The sequence below is a fragment of the Spea bombifrons genome, chromosome 7 (genome assembly GCF_027358695.1).
Source record: "Spea bombifrons isolate aSpeBom1 chromosome 7, aSpeBom1.2.pri, whole genome shotgun sequence".
Lineage (NCBI taxonomy): Eukaryota > Metazoa > Chordata > Amphibia > Anura > Pelobatidae > Spea > Spea bombifrons.
In genome coordinates, this window is record NC_071093.1 from 37,080,565 (window position 1) to 37,106,223 (window position 25,659).

The following is a 25,659-nucleotide window of genomic DNA, read 5'->3' on the forward strand; positions in this document are numbered from 1 at the left end:
GTTGTAGTCAATGGCGTATATTCAGAACAAGGTCTTGTTACCAGTGGGATACCTCAGGGATCTGTACTTGGACCCATTCTCTTTAATATTTTCATTAGTGATATTGCAGATGGTGTTGATGGAAAGGTATGTTTATTTGCCGACGACACAAAAATTTGCAACAGGGTTGATGTTCCTGGAGGAAGAAGCCAAATGGCAAACGATCTAGGTAAGCTGGAAAAATGGTCAGAGCTGTGGCAATTGGCATTTAACGTGGATAAATGCAAAGTAATGCACCTGGGGCATAAAAACCCAAGGGCAGAGTATAGACTATTTGGTACTGTCCTAACCTCAACGTGTGAGGAAAGGGATTTAGGGGTAATTATTTCTGAGGATTTAAAGGTAGGTAGACAATGCAGTAGAGCAGCAGGTAATGCTAGCAGAATGCTTGGTTGTATAGCGAGAGGTATTAGCAGTAGGAAGAGGGAAGAGCTCATGCCGCTGTACAGATCACTGGTGAGACCTCACTTGGAGTATTGTGTACAGTACTGGAGACCATATCTCCAGAAGGATATAGATATGTTGGAGAAAGTGCAGAGAAGGGCTACTAAAATGGTTTATGGATTACAAAATAAACCTTACCAGGACAGGTTAAAGGATCTTAACCTATATAGCCTGGAAGAAAGACGTGACAGGGGGGATATGATAGAAACATTTAAATACTTAAAGGGAATCAACAAAGTAAAGGAAGAAAGTTTATTTAAAAGAAGAAATAAAACCACAACAAGAGGACACAAGCATAAACTAGAGGGGCAAAGGTTTAATGGTAACATCAGAAAATATTACTTTACGGAAAGGGTAGTGGACGCATGGAATAGCCTCCCAGTGGAAGTGGTAGATGTTAATACAGTAAAGTCATTTAAGCAAGCATGGGATAGGCATAATGCCAAGCTAGATATAGGATAAGGGCAAGTACTAAAGGAGAGTACTCAGAGGTTGGGCAGACTGGATGGGCCTTCTGGCTCTTATCTGCCGTCACTTTCTATGTTTCTATGTTTCAGATCACAGTTTGTCTTTTGTCATCATTGCTGTATTTCTACTTTAAAAAAAATCAATACATACGTACAATTCCAATAATATAAAAGGAAAAATATGTAATAAATTCAGTTATGAATTATAAAAAGAGGAAGAAGATTTAAAATGAAGACACCGTTAGATCAGATGTCATTGAATTTATATGTTACATGAATCATTATGTCGCCTTCATGGGTCATCGTGAAACATCCTCAGGGACAAACATATGGAACATAATATGACATTGGGAAAATATAAAGCTTAGTCGATCTATAATGATTCATCCCTTTGCCAGGGATCACTGACCAACTGGTTGCATGAAAAGTGTCTAAATGCTCCTAGTGAAATACCCTCGGTGGTCTCCTCTCCAAAAATATGTACTTTTGTTTGGGTATTTTCAGCTGGTGGACCACTAAAGCAGGCGTAGGCGTCACAAAATATAGTTAAAAAAGTTCATGTTTGGAAAAGGTAATGGCCATGTTGTGCCTCGTAACTTCCCAAACCTATAAAAATGTGTGCATGTGGGATATTTCTGTCATCTAGAGATGCAGCTGAATACATTTTGGTGAATTTATCTGCAGTTACATGAAAGATTGGTCACCAAATAATTGGATGATAACTGCCCAAATGCTCCACGTGAAATACCCTGGGCGGTGTTCTCCCTTAAATTAATTTCTTTTGGTGGGGGGGGGTTTGAGTCGGTGGGCTGCTAATCAGTGCAAAACGAGACATAGGCCTCAGAAAATAACATTTTACATTAAAAAACCTTTATATGTTTATTTCAAATTCAGATCACTTACATTAATATATTTTGTGATATTTTGGTCAACTGGATTAGTTTGGGGCCATTTTCATAATAAAATATTGGGAAATTGTTTTTATTATTTCAATGTATTATTTATACTAAATATTGGACTATACAACTAAAGATGGTATTAAGAGCAAATTCTATCTATCCTTAAGAAAAAATATATAATTTCTGTGGATGCACAAAAAAACTAATCAATACTATATCAAGTATATTCTTCACAGATTGATGGAAGTAATGCTCCTTTGAAGTCATTTATAAAATCTAAAGAAATCTAAAACCATAGAGCAATATGAAGCATTGTTTGCATTCAAAAATGTAAGCCAGACCAGGTTTCACATTTTCCTGCTCTTGGCAGATGATAGAATTCGCTTGCATCATAATGCTGTATGATGTCACAATGCTCTATTGAAGACATAAAAGAGGAAAACCACCTGAAGGAGGTCACTTGTTACAAATAGCCTGAAAGGTGAACAGTAACATAAGCTGTGGATTGTGTTTTATACACCTTGCGCTTCTGATTATTATTTGTGTGAGTATACCACTGTTTGCCAGCCAAGAGTTAAGAGTCCATTTTATTTAAGCCGTTTGAAATTAGTTTTCAAATAGTTTTTTTTGGGGGGGAGGGGTCTGGACAGCTACATCATGTGTTCATCTTGCTTTAACACCTAGAATTTGTCACCTATCATAAACACATATATATTGGTAAAAGAAAAGGTCAATATAGGTGAATCTACATAGACTCCCAAAAAATGTCATTTAATTTATTTGAAAAAAATGTATGAGTAATATGGTTGAAAAATGAACATAATTGTATTAATAAGATTTGTACATGTTGCCTTCACACAATACAAGCATCCCCATGAAACTGTTCATGCTGAGTTGTATCCTGTTGTATGTAGGATTTTTTTTTCTAAATCTAATTCTCTAAGTGGAAAACCATACTTTATTTAATGCATCATTTACCACGAATGAACAAGAGACCTTTTCCATATGATGTAAAAATTTGTATTTGTCTTCAAGATAGTAAATGTCTGCACTATTTTTTTTTTTAGATTCCAAAGAAATATGGGACAAATTGTCTGTTTGGGAGAGTGTTTGGGATGCATCTATGAGGCTTTGGAAACCTCTTTCAAGCTGAAATTTACACCGGTTAGTTCATGAGCTATTTTCCAGTTTTCCATAGATCTGTGTGATTTGCTCTCCAAAGAGTCTGCACCATGCGGAACACCAGAATGGAATGTTCTGGCATTCTACATTACGCAGTCACTAAAGGAAGCAAATTGTAGAATTCTTTATCACAAAGATGGAAACCTAACAATTTTCTGTATTTTCAGAGTCAAGTATCTGTGACCACATGGGCACCATCTAAAGAAGCCATCTTTGTTAAGAAGGAAGAGAATGAGGATATTGGCCTGGAGCTCATTCAGAATGGCAATTTTGTGCAGATACTGAGTGTAAAGAAAAATGGTGTTGCAGACAGGAGTGGAAAGTTCTGCCCAGGTAAGAGAGACTAAAACCTTGTTCGATCCATTGAAAGGAGATCTGCTTCTTAATTGTATAGACAAATATTTTATGCTGCAACAATAGATGTATAAAGAAAAATATTCAGGTTTTCATATTGATGTTATATTTTGTTTTTCCATAGGTGACATTCTGGCAAGGTTCAGCAAAACTCTTGTTATGGATGAAACTGTAGAAAAGGTGCATGAGCTGTGGGGAAAGTGGCCAGTTGGGAAAAAAGTACCTGTGCTGGTCTTTACAGACTTTCTTCCCTTGCCGGAAATACACCCTGAAGGCAATGAAGCATTTCCGAAAGCAGAGTGAGTATATTTAAAGGTTTACACATTTTGCTTATCATATCAAAAATGTTGAAACAGCCCTGATCATGACAGGTACAAGAATAATAAAAAAACAGCCCATCCTTAAGGTTTAATGGGATATATACCTTCTCTGTGCCAACGCTAAAAATCAGGATGATGTTAATGTATTTGATAGATAAACACTGTATGCAAGTATATAAAGTTTTTTCTTTTCTTTTCTCCTAGTGAAACCTCCCAGGATGATACATTAAAACATCTTGTTGTCCTCAGTGTTGGAAACAGAATGTGCTGTGACGTCGAAATACATCCAGTACGTGAGGAAGACTTTCCATCTTTCACAGAAGAGGAACAATATCTGGGAGATGCTCTTACTTCTTCGGACGGTACAGAGCGTTTTGACCCAAATCAACTTGTCCTGAGCGTTGGCACGAGTGTTTATTGCTCTGTGACATTACACCCTGTACCTGAAGCGGAAGAAGCACAAGCTCAATACGGACCCCAGCCACACTGCCCAGGTGACAATAAAATCCCCAAACAATTATCTCCCCAGCTGAACACACCAACACCAGCTTGTTCTGAGGAGACTAAAGATAATCGGTCAAAACTTTTCAGACTTATTAAAAGATGTCGCAATTTTTTTCCCTGTAAAAAAAAATGAAGATACATCTACTTCACTGAAATATGTGGACGTCTGTAAAGTTAAAGGAATTGTCATCCCTGGTGCTTGTAGGCATACCTGGGAACTTCTCTGCTACGGCTACACCTTGCGCTTCTGATTATTATTTGTGTGAGTATACCACTGTTTGCAAGCCAAGAGTTAAGAGTCCATTTTATTTAAGCCGTTTGAAATTAGTTTTCAAATAGTTTTTTTTTGGGGGGGAGGGGTCTGGACAGCTACATCATGTGTTCATCTTGCTTTAACACCTAGAATTTGTCACCTATCATAAACACATATATATTGGTAAAAGAAAAGGTCAATATAGGTGAATCTACATAGACTCCCAAAAAATGTCATTTAATTTATTTGAAAAAAATGTATGAGTAATATGGTTGAAAAATGAACATAATTGTATTAATATGATTTGTACATGTTGCCTTCACACAATACAAGCATCCCCATGAAACTGTTCATGCTGAGTTGTATCCTGTTGTATGTAGGATTTTTTTTTCTAAATCTAATTCTCTAAGTGGAGAAACATACTTTATTTAATGCATCATTTACCACGAATGAACAAGAGACCTTTTCCATATGATGTAAAAATTTGTATTTGTCTTCAAGATAGTAAATGTCTGCACTTCTTTTTTTTTTAGATTCCAAAGAAATATGGGACAAATTGTCTGTTTGGGAGAGTGTTTGGGATGCATCTATGAGGCTTTGGAAACCTCTTTCAAGCTGAAATTTACACCGGTTAGTTCATGAGCTATTTTCCAGTTTTCCATAGATCTGTGTGATTTGCTCTCCAAAGAGTCTGCACCATGCGGAACACCAGAATGGAATGTTCTGGCATTCTACATTACGCAGTCACTAAAGGAAGCAAATTGTAGAATTCTTTATCACAAAGATGGAAACCTAACAATTTTCTGTATTTTCAGAGTCAAGTATCTGTGACCACATGGGCACCATCTAAAGAAGCCATCTTTGTTAAGAAGGAAGAGAATGAGGATATTGGCCTGGAGCTCATTCAGAATGGCAATTTTGTGCAGATACTGAGTGTAAAGAAAAATGGTGTTGCAGACAGGAGTGGAAAGTTCTGCCCAGGTAAGAGAGACTAAAACCTTGTTCGATCCATTGAAAGGAGATCTGCTTCTTAATTGTATAGACAAATATTTTATGCTGCAACAATAGATGTATAAAGAAAAATATTCAGGTTTTCATATTGGTGTTATATTTTGTTTTTCCATAGGTGACATTCTGGCAAGGTTCAGCAAAACTCTTGTTATGGATGAAACTGTAGAAAAGGTGCATGAGCTGTGGGGAAAGTGGCCAGTTGGGAAAAAAGTACCTGTGCTGGTCTTTACAGACTTTCTTCCCTTGCCGGAAATACACCCTGAAGGCAATGAAGCATTTCCAAAAGGAGAGTGAGTATATTTAAAGGTTTACACATTTTGCTTATCATATCAAAAATGTTGAAACAGCCCTGATCATGACAGGTACAAGAATAATAAAAAAACAGCCCATCCTTAAGGTTTAATGGGATATATACCTTCTCTGTGCCAACGCTAAAAATCAGGATGATGTTAATGTATTTGATAGATAAACACTGTATGCAAGTATTTAAAGTTTTTTCTTTTCTTTTCTCCTAGTGAAACCTCCCAGGATGATACATTAAAACATCTTGTTGTCCTCAGTGTTGGAAACAGAATGTGCTGTGACGTCGTGATACATCCAGTACGTGAGGAAGACTTTCCATCTTTCACAGAAGAAGAGGAACAATATCTGGGAGATGCTCTTACTTCTTCGGACGGTACAGAGCGTTTTGACCCGAATCATCTTGTCCTGAGCGTTGGCACGAGTGTTTATTGCTCTGTGACATTACACCCTGTACCTGAAGCGGAAGAAGCACAAGTACAATACGGACCCCAGCCCAACACACCAACACCAGATTGTTCTGAGGAGACTGAAGATAATCGTTCAAAACTTTTCAGACTTATTAAAAGATGCCGCAATTTTTTTCCCTGTAAAAAAAAATGAAGATACATCTACTTCACTGAAATATGCGGACGTCTGTAAAGTTAAAGGAATTGTCAGCCCCTGGTGGTTGTAGGCATACCTGGGAACTTCTCTGCTACGGCTACCCGGAGCTTTCCCTTGCGGGACGCGGCCAGGACCGCCCGCCGACGGCAGCAGGTAACACCCCCATTTCAAGGAAAAAAATAGGCGGGGAGCGGGGCGTGTCAAGACTTGTGCATTAAGACTTAAGCATTTAAATTACTGCAAAAGTTAATGTCAACAACTTTTGCTCAATGTGTGAGGGACCCCAATAAAAACGAATGAAAACCCTCCAAATTTTTGATAGCTTCTTTCTTCTGCTATAGCTCAGTATTCATTCTCCCTCCTGTTTGGATTTACTGGGAGTTGTCAGCGTTCAATTAGCAGCTGTAACATTTCAAAGCTTCACAGAACGTAATCCCCCTTTGGGCAAAGTTCCCAGAAAATCTGGGCAAACGTTCAAGTTGTTCTGCCTGTTCAGCTTCTATGACTGAAAAGGATCTAACAGCTGCCAGTGGGGAGGGGGCACCAGAGGTTATACACAACTGCAATACCAGAGATACTTATACTAAACAAAAAATTATATTATTTTATTTATTATAACAAATTATATGTATTTCTTCTTCTTTCATGCATATCCAACTCTTTAAAGGCTGACTGCATTAGTAATATAATATTTAAAGATCATTATTTTTCAAAGGAAAATAAAGTGATTTGTGTGCTTAATGTAATTCTCCTCAAAAAAGCATAATGACCTTAGATGTATTTAAATGACACAACCAAGTTCAGAAATATAGATAAATATGAAAACGTATTGATAAACAGTCCCAAATAAGTTATATATATATATATTTTTTTTTTTCATTTTTATTTTAAATTTGGGAAGGGTTATGGGGATGTTCCATTGTTTGCCCTGTAACTTCCAAAGCTCAGAAAAACAACCTATGCATGTGGGATATTTCTGAAAACTATATTTCTATATATTTTGGCGAGTATTTATTTCTGCAGTTGCATGTAATTTGTGTCAAACAATCCAAAATGATATGGAATGGTTGGTGAAAAAAAGAACAATTTTTTTTATTTTTAAATGTATTATTCAACATAAATGTTCGACTATACACCTGGAAATGGAATCATAAGAAGGCTCTGTCTATCCTTGAAAAAAAAAAATATAATTTTTGCGTGTGCACAAAAAATCAGAATCAGGGTTAAAGCAATATATGAAAAAGTGTCTGTTTTTTCGGCACAAAACACCCACAGTAACTTTAAGGTATTTATGTTACTGTTTGTATGTGTGTTAGTGTGTGCAAATATGTTGCTGTATGTGTGTTAATGTTTGTATGTTACTGTGTTTGTTAAACTCAAGGATTTGTTTTTTATGTGCCAGGAATTGGTAGATATAATATATATATAATTTTGTCCTAAATAATTGAATAGCTGTGTCTTTGTTCCCACAAATGTGTTCAGTGAGTATGAATGTATCATTGTGTCCTAAAGCTCAAAAAATCTCAATTACCGTATTTGCTCGATTATAAGATGACCCCCCCAAATCTGAATATTAATTTAGGTAAAAAAAGAAAAAGCCTGAATATAATACGACTAGTAAATGTTAATTTATGTAAACAATTGAAACTATTTTTTTAATAAAAGCTATGATTGAGTAAAATGTTTTGGTTTTTTTTTTCCCTTTTATTTTCCAACCTGCCATCCCCAGTTATGCACATCTGCCCCCAGAAATTCCTTATACACCATATATGCCACTGTGCCCCATGATATGCCTTTTAACCCTCTAAATGCCACTGTGCCCCATGATATGCCTTTTAACCCTCTATATGCCACTGTGCCCCATGATATGCCTTTTGACCCCCTATGTGCCACTCTGCCTCCAGAAATGCCTTATATCCCTTATATGCCACTCTGGCATTTAGGGGGTTAAAAGGCATATTATGGGGCAGAGTGGCATATAGGGAGGTATAAAGCATTTCAGGAGGCAGATGGCGTATAGAGGGTTAAAAGGCATTTCTGGAGGCAGAGTGGCATTAATGGGGTTAAAAGGCATTTCATAGAGCACTCTGCCTACAGAAATGCCTTATGTCCCCCATTTAACACCCCCCCCCCAAAAAAAAAACAACCTTACCGGTGCTTCTGACTCCCAGTGTGTTGTCCGGGCAGCAGGTAGACGTCTACGCGATTCGCGTAGGCAACTTCCGCTGCAGCCAGGAGGAGGTGCGGTTAGCAGCGGGGGTTGTCTGCGTCCATCGCGCATACACACCCGACCCCCGACTGTCAGAGAGATTTTCATCGTCAAGTATATATGACCATATGGGCACCATCTGAAAAAACTCTTCCTTGTTAAGATGATAATGATGATATTAGCCTGGAACAGATATTTATTGCTGACAGAGGTGGAAAGTTCCATCCGGTTATAAGAAAGTAACACTTTGTTCAATCCATTGAACAGTGATCTGCTTCTTAGTTGTAGAGACAAGTATTTTATCTTGCCACAATAGATGTGTTGCATGAGGAAACCCATACAAAGCTGCCTCTGCCAAAGGGTCATGGAAGATGTTTAAAAAGCACAGTTGATAACAAATGTTCCCCTTTTCTGGTTTAAAAACATTAAAAGATCGATACATTTTGACCAATCTGAATACTGAACTTGAGTCCACAAAGAGTTCACACGGGGAGTGAGATCCACCTGTTCAGGTGGTGTCCATCTAAACGAAAGTATTGCAGATTTGCGTTCTTTCCCTGTATCCATTGCACACACATCATAGTCGAATGTTTCTATGTGAAAAATATATATTGTTTGATTAGTTTTACTTTTGACCTTTGTTAACAAATCGGCTGTTGGGAACTTATGATGTGCAAAAGTACACAATGCTGCTTGTCTCATGGGCCTTATGATTCTTTGAAATGAATTGGTGGACTTGCAGCAGCATGGCCAGAAAAAATTCTAGGTGATAAATATTGGGAATTTCCAGCTCACTAAAAGTAATATTTGTCTCTCAACTTATCCAGCTAAGGGTTTACGTTTTCCACATCCATACATAACAGATTTTACTAGACACCTTGTTGTTGACCATTGCAGAATATACAGTGGGGGGAAGATGGATGTATTTTACCTACACTTAAAAGACCTCAGCGTCCTCATAACGTGATTGTGAACGGGTATTAGCGGATTGGGAAAAAAAACAAAAAAAACAATGGGAGATGTCTGAGCCAGCGTAAATAGTGATGACTGGAGAAGGGTAGAAATACATTGCAGTCAACTGTCTTAATACATGTTTCTAAATCTAAAAAGTCCAAATTAGTGTTCGAACTTTTATGTGTAAAACTTAGGTTATAAGGATTAAAATTCAATTACTGTATAAACCGACATAAATCAGCAAGGGTACCATGCAGTTTTGGAGATGCTCTGACCCAGTCATCTAGCCATCACAATTTGGCCCTAGTCGAAGCTGCCCAGATTCTTACGCATTTTTCTTGCTTCTAACACATCAAATTTGGGGACCAAAGGTCCCCCATGAATTTGCAAAGGGGCAATTCACAAAAAATTAAAGGGAGCTCTCACATGTATTAAAGTGCATATGATGGCTTTTATCATAAAAAGATCTTGCAACAAAAGGAACATTTTCATCAAATAGGAATAGATTTCTTGTCTGTAAAACGCAACGTTTAGTCATTTTATGCGTGTTTACAATTTTGGTGAGACGCTGAAAATAGCTTGTACATAGTCCATACAAAACATGGATTCTCTTTATTTCATTTTTTTTTTTGCAACTTCAGTGTTGGCATATATGAAATAGAAATAATTTATCCAGATGCTTCTTTTATACCCATCAGACCGAAGCCTGGAAGTAATCCATCAGCACTACAAGACAAGAAAAACAATTAAATGTTAGAGCTCAGTAGGAAATAGAGTAGGTTCAAAAACATCAGCGCAATTCTTTTTCTTAAAGCAGTTAAGAAGCTACTGCTGTTTTATATTAGGCACTAACACATATTATGCATAATCATTTTAGAATGTTATAGTCTTGTTACGTAGTTAATTGTAAAAAGAGGGAGGTAGATCTGCCACTTTAGGTGTGATCTGAATGGAAATCTGTAAAGTAATGTGCACAGATCTGGAGATCCCATCACCAGTAGGGTCTTGATGTGCTAAGGGGGAGTTCAGATGAGAGCTGCTAAAGAAAGACAAAGGAATCTCTATCTGCATCGCTTGGAGCAGAGAGAAAGGAAAGGCTAGATGTATTGGAAACATTTAAATACATAAAAAGATAGAATAGGAGTAGGAGGGAAAATTATTTCAAAGGACAAAAAATGTTAGAAGAAGAGGTTGTAATCTAAAACTAGAAGGTCAGATGCTTAGATGTAGGGGAGTTTCCTCTTATCCATAAATGCTACACAGTTGACAATCGCATTGTCCGCACTGCAAAATAATCCGAAGGTATACAGTAGAGCGTAAGGAACTTGGGAAGTGAGAAACGGATGAGTACCAGAAGTATGTGTATCCTTTATAACCTGCACTCTGAGTCAGTAGAGGGTGTGCTGGGGTAAAATATCTTGGCACAGTTTCAAAAAAGCCTTTTGCTTAAGATTAATGTACATAGATAAAGACTGCCATTACGTTCAGTATCTTACAGTAACAGGGGTCAATGGCAAGAGGATATGACTTTGTTAAGTAACTAGTTGTAATTAAGTTGATTACCTGTTTTTACCAGGGAAAAGAATGGAGGCACATTGTATTTCTTTCAAGGCATTCATAAAGTTGATTCATTTTCCTGTCCACCCCTCTAATGGCAGCCGTCAGATCTCTGAGATCATGTTCCTGTAAAATACAATAAGGTGTTTTTCCCCCCAGTGGTTATTGGTCACCAAGAGAAGTACATACTAAATATTGAATGTTGAGCTGGTGGGTTCCCTTCATATGTCTTTTTTTCTGTCTCCACTTCTGGATTTGTTCTAGCTCTTTCCTTATACAAATCGGTAATTCTGGTATACAGAGCTAAAAATAGAGCAACCACCATATAAATAAAATGACTGTTCCTACTGATCATTCTACTTCTTCCAGTAAATTTCAAAAGGCAGGTAAAAAAGAAAAAAGTACTGCACTGCCATCAAAATCAAAATAAATTGCACTTAATCTAACACAACCCATTACCTAAAGTTAGAGTATGAGAAACAATCTGTGTTAATGCTTTTACTGAACAATCCCTCCTGATCACCCACATGAAACCTGGTCCACACTGGATCACAATGAGGTTTCTCCAACCAGTATAGCACACTATTAACTGGATGTTTCAACCAGTCACAAGCTAAATGATGTAGGGCTGCAACTAACGATTATTTTCATAATCGATTAGTTGGCCGATTATTTTTTCGATTAATCGATTAATCGATTAATCGGGTAAAAAAAAACAATATGCAAATTCTTCGTTTATTTAAAATAAAAACTCATAATTTACAATGGCATTTCACGATTCGCCTTCTTATTTTACTGACATAATAATTAAAGCTATATTTTAACAAGAACCCCAAAAATACCAAAAAAAGCTGTACTAGTAAATATTCATGTAAACTATTTTTGCCCAGTTATGCACATCTCACCCCCAGCTTGCCTCTCTGTCCCAGAAATGCCTTATACCCCTATATGCTACTCTGCCCCTATATATATGCCTTATACTCTCCTATAAGTCAGAAATGCCACTGTGGCATATAGGGGGCTATAATGCATATCAGGATGGGTATAAGGCATATCAGGGGACAGAGTGGCATACAGGAGGTATAAGGGGATACCTCCTATATGCCACTCTGTCTCCTGATATGCCTTATACCCCTCCTGATATGCCTTATAGCCCCCAATATGCCACTGATATGCCACTCTGTCCCCTAATATGCCACTGTGTCCGCTGATATGCCTTATAGCCCCATATATGCCACAGTGCCCTCCTGATATGCCTTATAGCCCCCTATTTGCCTTTTACCCTTGATATGCCACCATGCCCCGATATGCCTTTTACCCCTATATGCCACTGAGATGCCACTGTGCCCCCTGATATGCCCTATAGCGCCTTCATGCCACTGTGCCCCCTGCTATGCCTTATAGCACCTTTATGCCACTGTCCCCCCTGATACACCTTATAGCCCCTTTATGCCACTGTCCCCCCTGATACACCTTATAGCCCCTTTATGCCACTGTGCCCCCTGATATGTCTTATAGCCCCTTTATGCCACTGTGCCCCCTGATATGTCTTATACCCCCCCGATATAAAAAAAACTGACATCACTAAAATTGATTTTTTATATTTATTAAATATAGACAAACAAAATACACAATACAATATAAATATATATAAATATATGGACAATAAATCAAATATTATAGACATAAAAAAACAACAAAAAAACCACAAATACACATAATTAATAGATCCCGCAAAAATTCTACCTTCCCCACCAGGGGTTAATATATCAACAGAAGAAACACAGGGCAAAGTAGCATAAAAATAAAGATAATACTTACCCAGTGGTGCTTACTTGCTCCGTTTTTCTTCTGCTGCTATATTAACCCCTGGTGGGGAAGGTAGAAGTGAAGGGAAGTAGGGAGGTTGCGCACATCGCGCACTAAAATCCAAATCCCCTGCAGCGCTGCACGGGACCTGGATCCTCTCCGGCAGCCGGTAGGGGTCTGTGTGATGCGCGAAGACAGCCGCTTCTCCCCTCCGCTTCCGTTGGGGCTTCCATGATGGAAGCCGCACCGGAAGGTCACGTGACGCCGGGTTCAGTAATAGAAGCCCCGGCGGAAGTGGAGGGGAGAAGAAGAAGGGGAGAAGCGGAGGATGTCTGCGCTTTTTGCACAGACCCTCACCGGGTGGCAGAGAGGATCCAGGTCTCCTGCAGCTTTGCGGGGGGTCTGGATTCTACAGTTATAATCCGATCTCTATTTGAGATCGGATTATAGAAGGACGGGAGTTTTTCAGAGCGTTTGCTCTGAAAAACATAATTTTATAAATCGATAAAAATCGATTCAACTAATCGATTATGAAAATCGATGACAACGATTTTCATAATCGATTATTATCGATTTTATCGATTCGTTGTTGCAGCCCTAAAATGATGTCAGGTTTTCAATGCTTTGTATGTAATACGGTTTGTGGGAAGGCTAAACAGTATATTTAAAACTTGTCTAATAACTGGTTTTAGGCTAAATGAGTACTACATCAGGACATGGAAATGCATTATTGGGGATTAAAATTCAAAGCTTGAAAAGTAAATATATGCAGCTTCAGGGAATTGTTCCACTTTGAGACATCAATAAGTAGCTCTGCAACATGTGAAATTCCACCTTACTTCTAGCTACTATGATCTCTATATTGTAAGGTTGACCCAAGTCATGTGGATAGGGTCACCTCCTCACTAGTAATAAAGAACCCTAGGTCAGTTAATTTACATAAAAGTAAAATAAGGGTTACCTACTTAAATAACAGTATCGAGCATGTTTCCGGTTGCTGCGATTTCTTGGTAGTAAAATAGATTTTATGTCTTTAAGATGACTGAACTTCTGCTGAAGGAACCCTTCACTCAAGGTTTTTTGAATCCAGACACATAGATGACATCTTTATTTTCCAGATCATCTTCCATTGCCTTTAACAAGTCCTCACAAGAGTCTTCCGTGTGACCGGTCTCTGGACCTATTTAACGCAGCAATTTAGGTTAACTCTTTATAAATTGCATTTCACCAATTCAACCAACTACACTCACCCAAATCTTTTTTAGTGTCAAACAAATGACAAGCTGTCCCTTTATAGGGGTCAAACTTTCTTTGTGCTGCCCAGTTTGTTAGCTGTGTTTGGTTAAATGTTGTTAGACTGAAATATTTCTGGTGCTGATGGCAGAAACTAAGTTATTTTGAGGCCACAGAATGGTATGAACATCAGAAAAATAAAGTTACAGATAAGTGTAACAAACAGAGAGAAGATATTGACATATTGATGGCACAATCGATTTACTATATGAAAGTAAATATTTACACATATATAGTATATGTGGTGGACCTTGTCAGCCACACATTTATGATTTGATTTAAGTAAAAAAGAACCCCTGTTAGATTTGGCAAGCAGATTTGTTTCCCACAGGCATAGCACTGGATGGAGCAACAACTCCTGTTTCCCAGGCTGCTAAAGCTCAGTAATTATATCCAGGCCTTTAAATGATTTCCAATGAATGACCTACCTTGATAAAGCAGCCATCAACATAAGTTTCATTGAAACCTTCCAGCGCCAACCGGGCTGCCTCCAGGACAGAGAACTTTATGCAGACAAAGGGCTGTACAGAACAACATACATCGAAATAAATACGTACACTACTAGTAATAAATATATATATTATGTTACTTGAGGCAATGCTGTCTTGATGCATTACCTTTACTAATTTACAATATAGTGCATCTCTGCACACTAAGCAAATACAAATGATTAATAAGAAGGTAGTGATGTCATAGAATCATTTACAATTGTGTCCACTACATGTAAATATGACCTGCATAATACACCCGTTTGTTTCCAAAGTCACTAAAACATATATGCAAAAAACTATAGTTATCTGAAGTCTGTGGCTGCCTGTCAGACATTAAAAAAATACTGCATGTGCTTTTTATAGCCATTATGTACCTCTATTCCATCCAGCATTCTAGGACAATAGAGATAATTCTGTGCATGCAGCCTTCCAGCGATACATTTTAAATGTAAAATCTATTTATACCATTGTACATATGCATATTGAAGTCTTATGCTCTGTGTCTTTAGGGAGACCATACCAGCAAGGACATACATACATTTCATATTGCTGACCAGCACATGCAAGATGAATTTATACATCCTTGAAAAATGGTTGTTGTGGTCACTTATTTATGCTTACTACAATAGAAATAAACGGGAAAATAAGAATTCAGAAATTCTAAAAGGTCAATTTGCTAGCGGACAGCGAGGTTCTTGAGAACTTTTGAACATGTATTTTTTTTAGTCCCAGGAAGATACTCACCTGATAAGTCTCTGATAAAATCCTAAGGGAAAGGATGGGCCCACAGGTCTGGAATGCCCTCTTTACAGATTTTAAGAAACCGTCTTTCTTAAATAGGCCAGCAAACACAGTCATCATCTCCTCAAACTTACATTTTACCTTGAAACATAGAAACAAAAAAAGGTTTTCGGCAAAACATGCACATATTGTTTGATCAGATATCACATACCGTATTTGCTCGATTATAAGACGAGGTTTTTTTCAGAGCAAATGTGAAATGCCTTTTAACCCCCTTAACGCCACTCTGCCTCCTGAAATGCCTTATACCTCCCTATATGCCACTCCGCCCCATAACATGCCTTTTAACCCCCTAAATCCCAGAGTGGCACATAGGGGGTTAAAAGGCATATCATGGGGCACAGTGGCATATAGAGGGTTAAAAGGCATATCATGGGCCACAGTGCCATATTGGAGTGGCAAGCCTGGGGGCAGATGTGCGTAACTGGGGGGCAGGTTGGAAAATACAAGGAAATAAAAACAAAAAAATATTTCTCTCAATCATAGCTTTTATTAAAAAATGTAATAGTTTACATGAATTAACATTTACTGGTAAAACTTTTTTCCTATAGGGTCATCTTATATTCAGGCTTTTTCTTTTTTTCCTAACTTAATATTCACATTTTGGGGGGGTCGTCTTATAATCAGGGTCATCTTATAATCGAGCAAATACGGTATATGCTGCTTCAAAACTACATATACTTTACGGACAAAAGTATTGGGACACCTGACCATTATACCGACAGGGACTTTTATGACATTGCATTCTAAATACATAGACATTAATATGTAGTTGGTCCCCCCTTTGCTGCTGGTGGCCGGATATGTGTGACCTACCCTTGGCGTGCCGCTGCTTGTATCCAGCTAGAAGCAATTGCCAGATTTCCCAAATGACCAGTCTGGGTGTCCTACAGAGTGAAGCATCCAGAAGTGCCCCATGGGCTACCAGAAGTGCCCCGTGGGCTACCAGAAGTGCCCTGTGGGCTACCAGAAGTTCACAGCTTTCATAGTGCTGCTCGTCTAGTAAATAGAACACAGTCTTCTGCAACAGGCTTATTAGCATGACTGCCGACACTACAAATCTCAGTTACCTTTGCGATCATATCATTTGCTGTACAGTTGCTGTATATGTCCTTGGGACAGAACTCTATTACACTGATTGGAGACACAGGGGCCAATTTACAAGCTTTCTTAAGTACCTGGAATGCACAAAAGCAGTAAAGTATTCACAGCTTAAAACAACACTAAAAACTCATAACATCTGTTAATACACATTGGTGTGTATATCTACTAATAACACTAAATTCATGTCTGGTCCCGACTCCCAAAATGCTTCCCACATTACTCTTGGAAATGAACTTTCCAGCACTTTGCTACATTTAATAAATGTGTGGTTTCTTCAAGTTATCCATTTTACATTTGCACTGGGTGGTTCTCCAGATTTTTTTCCATAATGCTCTGAAAAACAATCAGGATCAGACAAGGCTTCACCGGAACAATCTACAGTTGAGAACTAGCAATGAGTGTCTATGATTAAGCTCTAGGTGTAGCGAACCATGCGAGGTGATACACTCAGCTCCCTCCAGCTACAGAGCTGTCTAACCAACAGTAGGTTCCTCCTGAATTATTTCCTGAGTTTCAATGGAGAAAACCATAGTCCATCTCACCTCTTTATCTGAAGTACATGTAATATACTCCAATTGTTTTGAATGGTCACGTTTCTCCAGGTTATTCATTCTGGTGACATAGGTGATCATCGGGCCAGTCACACGTGACGATGGTACTAATCTTAAAAAAAATAAACGATTATTCTTAGCATTATGGTTGTACAATGGAACATGAAATATTTGAATGTATGAAAAATGTCCATGGGAAGAAAAAAAACATGACTACCGTCTAGAAGAGAAAGGAGCTTCAACACAAAAAGTTACAAATTTACATATGTCTTACTACAATTTGGGTTGTAGTAGTAGGTGATAAACACGTGTGCTGCCTCGCCATTCCCATGTATTATGTTACCAGCTGTTCTCTGCTAAATGTTCTGTTTGTTTTATGTCCGTGTTCAGTGGATAGGTGACCCCCATTTTGGTACAAAACAGGTTTATTCACTTGTGCTTTAAAAGGAGCCATTGGCATTATTCACATTTCAAAAAATGTCATCTAGACTAAGTTGGTCAACCTAGAATGTCACAAAAACACTATAAGAAAGGGGGAGAGGTGGCCCTATATGTGAAAAATAACATAAAATCTAACTTAATACAAGTTGGTGAGGAGAACATAGAGTCAGCCTGGGTTACAGTATAATTTGGCAAAAGTAAAGTAACTCGCGTAGGTGTGATTTATAAACCCCCAGGACAAGTAGAAGAACTAGATAATCTACTAGTGGAGGAAATAGCTAAAAAATAGGCTGGTCTGTAAGAGTAAAAAATTAAAGAAACCGCTGTGGTACTCTGCAGAAGTGGCCAAAATCGGAAGAGACAAGAAGTTAGCCTTTAGTAGATACAAAAATACCCAAAGTGAGGAAGATAGACAGATCTATAAAATTAGGCAGAAAGAAGCAAAGGAAGTTATAAGATCTGCCAAATCACATGCAGAAGAGCGAATTGCCCTCTCAGTAAAAAATTGAGATAAAACATGTTTTAGATATATAAATGAGAAAAGGAAAGTAAAACAAGGATTAGTTAGAGTAAAAACAAAAGGGATGTATGTAGAAGAGGATTTAGCTGACTGCTATATTTGACTGAGTATTTCTGTACAGTTTTTACAAATGAAAATGAGGGAATGGGACCTCAGTTGGGAAAAAAGACTGAATCATTTGAAATATGTGAGTTTATCGAGGCGGAGGTTCTACTTCGGTTGTCTAAGGCAGGGCTTGACAAATTTGTTGTGACTCTAGGCGCCAGGTAAAAAAGTTAGGAGCCAGGATTTTTTTAAACTAACAGTTGGTCAGGAGTGATCTGATCATCATCAGCCCACTTACTAAACTCACAGCGTTTGACCTGGAAGCACCCTGGACTTTCAGGTCAGTGCTGTTTTTTTGTTTGTTTTTTTTTATTAATTTTTTAATATTTTTTTAACTCTTTCGATGCTGATGTTCCATTGGAGCACAGTATTGACAGATATTTAGTCCCCACAAGCTTGTGGGGACAAATATTAACCCCTGCAAAGCCACGAATGTGTCATACACAATTGTGGCATTGAAGGGGTTAACGCTGCACTGTCGCTCCCATGGAGCGATCAGGCAGCTGGAGAGTGTTGGGTCAGGTCCCCACACTTGTGTGGGGACCCAATCAACACACAACCCCCTTCCCTGAAGCTGCCTGTGGCAGCTGAAAACACGATTGCTGCTTTTCCAGCAACCGCGTTTTCAGCCTACAGGATCACTGCGTGGGAGTGATCTCAGGCTTGGGGGCGGGTTCTGAGTGGCTGTGCTGTCTGCCCAGACTCCTGGGCAGACAGCAGCGCCCCCGTGTGGTGACTCAGCCTCTTACATCCACAATTTTTTCTGGATGTAAGAAGCTGACAAAACCTAGGCGCCAAAATTCTCTGTCGCCATGGCCGCCTGGCGCCTGGGATTTGTCGAGCCCTGCTCTAAGGTAAAGACAAATAAGTCGATGGGGCCTGACTCTTTTAGCTCTTTTAATAACTTGGGGGTGTACTAGCAAAACCGTTAACTGATACATTTAACAAATCATTGGTAACGGCGTATCTGGATTTCAGTAAGGCCTTTGACACTGTGCCACATAGAAGACTCTGAGTTTAGATCCCGATGTTGTTGAATGGATTAAGGAGCGGATGAATGACAGACAACAGAGTTGTAGTCAATGCCGTATATTCAGAACAAGGTCTTGTTACCAGTGGGATACCTCAGGGATCTGTACTTGGACCCATTCTCTTTAATATTTTTATTAGTGATATTGCAGATGGTCTTGATGGAAAGGTATGTCTATTTGCTGATGACACAAAAATTAACAACAGGGTTTATGTTCCTGGAGGAAGAAGCCAAATGGCAAGTGATTCCGGCAAACTGGAAAAATGGTCAGAGCTGTGGCAACTAGCATTTAATGCGGATAAATGCAAAGTAATGCACCTGGGGCATAAAAACCCAAGGGCAGAGTATAGAATATTTGATACTGTCATAACCTCAATGTGTGAGGAAAGGGATTTAGGGGTAATTATTTCTGAGGATTTAAAGGTAGGCAGACAATGCAGTAGAGCAGCAGGTAATGCTAGCAGAATGCTTGGTTGTATAGAAGGAGGTATTAGCAGTAGATAGAGGGAAGTGCTCATGCCGTTGTACAGATCACAGACCGTATCTCCAGAAGGATATAGAAATGTTGGAGAAAGTTCAGAGAAGGGCTACTAAAATGGTTTATGAATTACAGGATAAACCTTACCAGGACAGGTTAAAGGATCTTAACCTATATAGCCTGGAAGAAAGACGTGACAGGGGGGATATGATAGAAACATTTAAACACTTAAAGGGAATCAACAAGATAAAGGAAGAGAGTTTATTTAAAAGGAGAAATACTACCTCAACAAGAGGACATAGTCATAAGCTAGAGGGGCACAGGTTTAATGGTAATATTACTTTACGGAAAGGGTAGCCTTCCAGCAGAAGTGGTAGATGTTAATACAGTAGGGGCATTTAAGCAAGCATGGGATAGGCATAAGACCAAGCTAGATATAGGATAAGGGCAGGTACTAAAGGAAAGTACTCAGAGGTTGGGCAGACTGGATGGGCCTACTGTTCTTATCTGCCGTCACTTTCTATGTTTCTATATAAGAAACCAAACACCCGACCTTCAGGCTCACTACAATAAAAAAGCAACACACTAATTATGTATTTATCAACCATATCATAACCATAACCATTTATCTGTTCAGATTAACAGCATTTTGCGCACACACCGAACATGGACTTGGTCCTCCCAAAAGTTGCAAACCTTTTAACTAGCTTTTAAATGGTGTTTATTTTTATTTCAGTTTTATAGCAATTATTATAATGATAGCAGTTTACGATAACATGGAATTACAACAGTACTAGTGCCCTCATCCACACCTTTTCCCTTCCTACGCAGTGTTATGGAAGCTGTCGGTAGTTAAGAACAGATGATAACACTAACCTTCTTCGGCCCATGCAGAATAAAATATTGAGCCAAATCCAACGCAGCCTTCGTATCTTCACATGGATTGTGACCAATGGCATCTTCACGCTGAATCTCTCTCCTACAACATAAAGATAATGTCAATGATTACATAGGAGGGTCATTTACAGTATCAAGCAAACCATTTCAATCTATGTTTCAATATAAAAGCATTACAAACCCATTTGTATCTAGTGATATATTAATCTACACATACTACATACACATTTATACACTGTCCTCACCACACACCCCTGCACATAATATATATATATATATATATATATATATATATATATATATATAATGTCTGTGTGTAAGGGCAGTGTATGTATGTATATGTCTGTATAACAACCAGCCAATCACCGGTAAGGTACATCGCTTGCCGTGATTGGCTGGTTGTTGTATACTGGGTAGAGGGGTAGTCTTGTACGGCGAGTATAGCCCAAACTCTATATTTTAACTGGGAAAGTTGGAGGTCGTCTTATATGCCGGAATATACGGTATTTCAGTATTTAAATGTTTCTATCAAGTCTCTCCTTTCCTCCAAGCTGTATATGAAGTGTAAAGGATCTCATAATATACACACACACACACACATATACACATGATATAGTTTAAAACTAGAGGTTTAAATGTAAGGAAGTTTGACTGACAGAGAGGGTGGTTGATAAATGGAACAGCGTCCCAGCAGAAGTGGCAGAGGCTAAGCCAGTGGGTTAATTTGGGCATAAAGCAATCATGAATCTAAGACAAGACCAAGGACTGATTACGGTCTTAGTTTTTACATTAGCAAAATGGGCAGACAAGATGGGCCAAATGGTTCTTATCCGCCATCACACTCTATGAGTTCTACTCATGCAAATGCCTAAGCCAAACAATACCGCAGCCATGGGTGGACAATGCTTAGTACTCAAAAGACTGCATTAAATCTACAGAACGTGAATACACATCACATAAAAGACAACTAACCCCAAGATTTTTTCTAATCCATGTCATAGCTGCTGTTATACTGTGAATGATTATGAAAATGTGAGCCATGAAGTCATCAGTCCCTCCACAGCAATCCCTTAAGTTGATCTAAATTATTAGCCAACATATGTATTTCAGAGAGAGGAATGGACAAGTACTGAAAACTTTATGATCCAGGGTTAAGAATTAGAAAAATAAAAATGCTTCTGTGTATTTCAAAAAAGTAAAATGGCTATCAAGGCGCAATTACAGTCCATGCTCTGCCTATACACATTCAGATTCCCTGGTTCCTGCTAGAATAATAATGGCCAGAAAATACACGAAATAAAAACTCAGTGCATACCCAGGGAATACTATGTAAAAACACCTGAGGCATCATATGGGGGTTCCGTCACACTATATGGCCATATGCGGCTTAGCCAGCACTACATCAAAGTGCCAAAGTTAGATAGGACTCGCTAAACTTGCAGTACTTTGACCTAGTGGTGGGCTAAGCCATATAATGCGACAGAATCTCCAATATTTAGGCCTCAGACGGACCCAACAATAGAGTTGAGAGAGAGAAAGAGAGAGAGAGAGAGAGACACTCACCGGCACAGAGAGAGAGAGAGAGAGAGACACACACACACACACACTCACCGGCACAGACAGAGAGAGACACACACACACACACTCACCGGCCCAGCAGAGAGAGACACACACTCACCGGCACAGTCAGAGAGAGACACACACTCTCACCAGTACAGACAGAGAGAGACACACACTCACTGGCACAGACAGAGAGAGAGACACACTCACTGGCACAGAGACAAACTCCCCACCCCCTTTGTACTTACATACTCACTGGCACAGAGAGAGAGAGAGAGAGAGACTCACTGGCAGAGAGAGAGAGACACTCACTGGCCCAGAGAGAAAGAGATAGAGAGAGAGACTCACTGGCACAGACAGAGAGAGACACACACACACTCACCGGCACAGACAGAGAGAGACACACACACACTCACTGGCACAGACAGAGAGAGACACACACACTCACCGGTACAGACAGAGACACACACACTCAATGGCACAGACAGAGAGAGACACACACACTCACTGGCACAGACAGACACACTCACTGGCACAGAGACACACTCACTGGCACAGAGACACACTCACTGGCACAGAGACACACTCACTGGCACAGAGACAGAGAGAGTCACTCACTGGCACAGAGACAGAGATAGTCACTCACTGGCACAAAGAGAGAGAGAGCCACTCACTGGCACAAAGAGAAAGAGATAGAGAGAGAGACTCACTGGCACAGACAGAGAGAGACACACACACACTCACCGGCACAGACAGAGAGAGACACACACACACTCACTGGCACAGACAGAGAGAGACACACACACTCACCGGTACAGACAGAGACACACACACACTCACTGGCACAGACAGAGACACACACACACTCACTGGCACAGACAGACACACTCACTGGCACAGAGACACACTCACTGGCACAGAGACACACTCACTGGCACAGAGACACACTCACTGGCACAGAGACACACTCACTGGCACAGAGACAGAGAGAGTCACTCACTGGCACACAGAGAGAGACACAATCACTGACACAGAAAGGGAGACAGAGAGAGACACTCACTGGCACAGAAAGGGAGACAGAGAGAGACACTCACTGGCACTGAGAGAGACACTCACTGGCACTGAGAGAGACACTCACTGGCACAGAGAGACAGAGACACTCACTGGCACAGAGAGACAGAGAGAGAGACAATCACTGGCACAGAGAGAGAGACACTCACTGGCACAGAGAGACAGACACTCACTGGCACAGAGAGACACTCGCTGGCACAGAGAGACACTCGCTGGCACAGAGAGACACTCGCTGGCACAGAGAGACACTCACTGGCACAGAGAGACACTCACTGGCACAGAGAGACATAGAGAGAGGCACTCACTGGCACAGAGAGACAGAGAGAGAGAGAGCCACTCACTGGCACAGAGAGGGAGACAGAGAGAGACACTCACTGACACAGAGAGAGACACAGAGAGAGACACAATCACTGGCACAGAGAGAGACACTCACTGGCACAGAGAGAGACACTCACTGGCACAGAGAGAGACACTCACTGGCACTGAGAGAGACACTCACTGGCACTGAGAGAGACACTCACTGGCACAGAGAGAGACACTCACTGGCACAGAGAGACAGTTAGAGAAACACTCACTAGCACAGAGAGACAGAAAGAGAGACACTCACTGGCACAGAGAGACAGAGAGAGAGACACTCACTGGCACAGAGAGACAGAGAGAGAGACACTCACTGGCACAGAGAGACAGAGAGAGAGACACTCACTGGCACAGAGAGACAGAGAGAGACACTCACTGGCACAGAGAGGGAGACAGAGAGAGACACTCACTGGCACAGAGGGAGAGACAGAGAGAGATCCATGATATTCTGTATTTTTAGTAGTTCTGTTAAAACTTCATCCTCACATCCCACGTTATTGAAAAAGAAACAGCAACGCAGCACAGCCCGTTTGTAGTCATGTGCACTTCCCCCCGCTGCTGCATCGTCTGTATCGTCTTCTTCTTCTTCTTCTTCTTGTAGCTCTTTGTACTGTTGACATCTCCAGAGTCCTTCTACTTTTTTGTGTGTTTTTTTTTAACTTTATTTAAAAACCTTCATGTTAAATAAAGTTAAAACAAAATTTTAAATAAAGTTAAGAAAAAGCACAAAAAAAAAAACGTTTTGATTTAAGTCCCACGCAGGCGCCCCTGTTGCCATGGTGCTCCGTGTGCACAGGTCGCACACCCATAGGGCCGGCCCTTCTCCTTGAACATTGTTATATAATAAATAAATAATCACCAGCAAATGATTGCAAAATGCAGAGGCTTAACACTTGCCGTATTCATTTTATAGAGCATTTATAGCTATATATTTTTTAAAGAAAACAATATATTTATAAATATTTATGGGGTTTTGTGTGACGTTTTTAACTCATTCGGGAACAAGAAACGTTCATACTCCAATGATGATATTTGCTATAGCGTGATTTCACTTTTATATATTTGATGTACCCATAAAAAAAGACATAAAATAAAAGGACTAGGAATGCAGGTCTTATCCCAACGAATGGAAATGCTAAAACCAGCAATGGAAAGTGTCATGCCAGTAGACAGTTATTTTGAATATAAACGGTATCAGATGCAGATGCCTCCCATTACATTTCAGACAATTTTCTGCTTTTCAATGCACAGCAATGTTATTGTTAAAGTTGCTGTTCCACTTAGACAAAACATTACCGTAATTGTACCCTTCAGTACATTCAGCAAAAACATTTTTCTTTTATTGTAATTACAAGAAAACAACAGACATTTAAGGTACTTTTTTGCAACAACCTATCAGTGCCTGCTTTTGCTCTGATAAGTCATTATCCATGAATAAAGAGTTATTTCTGGCAAAGATTTGGTACTAGTAGCACAAATTACATTTTAATGCTTTATTTAAACAGATCCGTGCATCCTTTCCCAGAGGAAGTACAAAATAAACAATCCTTGTTACCCACACCCCACAAATAGCTTAAAAATATAGCGCGAGACCTCCGAAACATTAAAAAACTACGCATGTGAGATACTGCTGTTTTCGGGGATGTTGAGGAACATAAACTAGGGGTTTATTATTATTATCAGCTGCGTCACCTACCCTGCGATAGAAATCCTATGTGAAATTAAGATATAAGCATGTTAAAAAAAAAATCTTCACCAACCTTTTCATATATGAATGCGTACAAATATTAATATGGTGTCAAATTGAAGCCTTGATTAAATAATTATATATATATATATATATATATATATATATAATATGCATGGATACTCTAAACAAGTGAGATATAAAACAGCCGTTTACAGCTACAATAGTCATTTATAGCATTCACAACTTCCACACTGTGTTTCTGATCCATTTCATGTTATTTTAATAGACGTAATGTGATTTTCTTTAAAAAACAACATTTCTAAGTGACTTTTGAATGGTATTATGAGTGTGTATATAATATA

The 25,659-nt window shown here is 39.3% G+C and overlaps 1 protein-coding gene and 1 long non-coding RNA gene across 3 annotated transcripts; both read right to left on the minus strand.

Annotated features, from left to right (window-relative positions):
* Nucleotides 1-1,034: 1,034 nt before the first annotated feature.
* On the minus strand, nt 1,035-24,165 carry LOC128501350 (uncharacterized). 2 transcript variants are annotated; one of them, XR_008355035.1, is made up of 3 exons: nt 24,094-24,165; nt 20,599-20,701; nt 1,035-1,075 (listed from the first exon to the last, which is right to left on the minus strand). It is a non-coding gene; the product is annotated as an uncharacterized LOC128501350 (long non-coding RNA). The 2 variants fall into 2 exon arrangements; XR_008355034.1 differs by lacking the exon at nt 1,035-1,075 and having other exon boundaries at nt 20,459-20,701.
* Nucleotides 13,889-15,568, minus strand: LOC128501349 (RNA exonuclease 5-like). The gene is made up of 3 exons (XM_053470787.1): nt 15,437-15,568; nt 14,630-14,722; nt 13,889-14,088 (listed from the first exon to the last, which is right to left on the minus strand). Exons 1-3 carry the CDS (start codon nt 15,551-15,553, stop codon nt 14,044-14,046), a joined length of 255 nt encoding a protein of 84 aa, XP_053326762.1. The 5' UTR covers nt 15,554-15,568; the 3' UTR covers nt 13,889-14,043.
* Nucleotides 24,166-25,659: the final 1,494 nt, after the last annotated feature.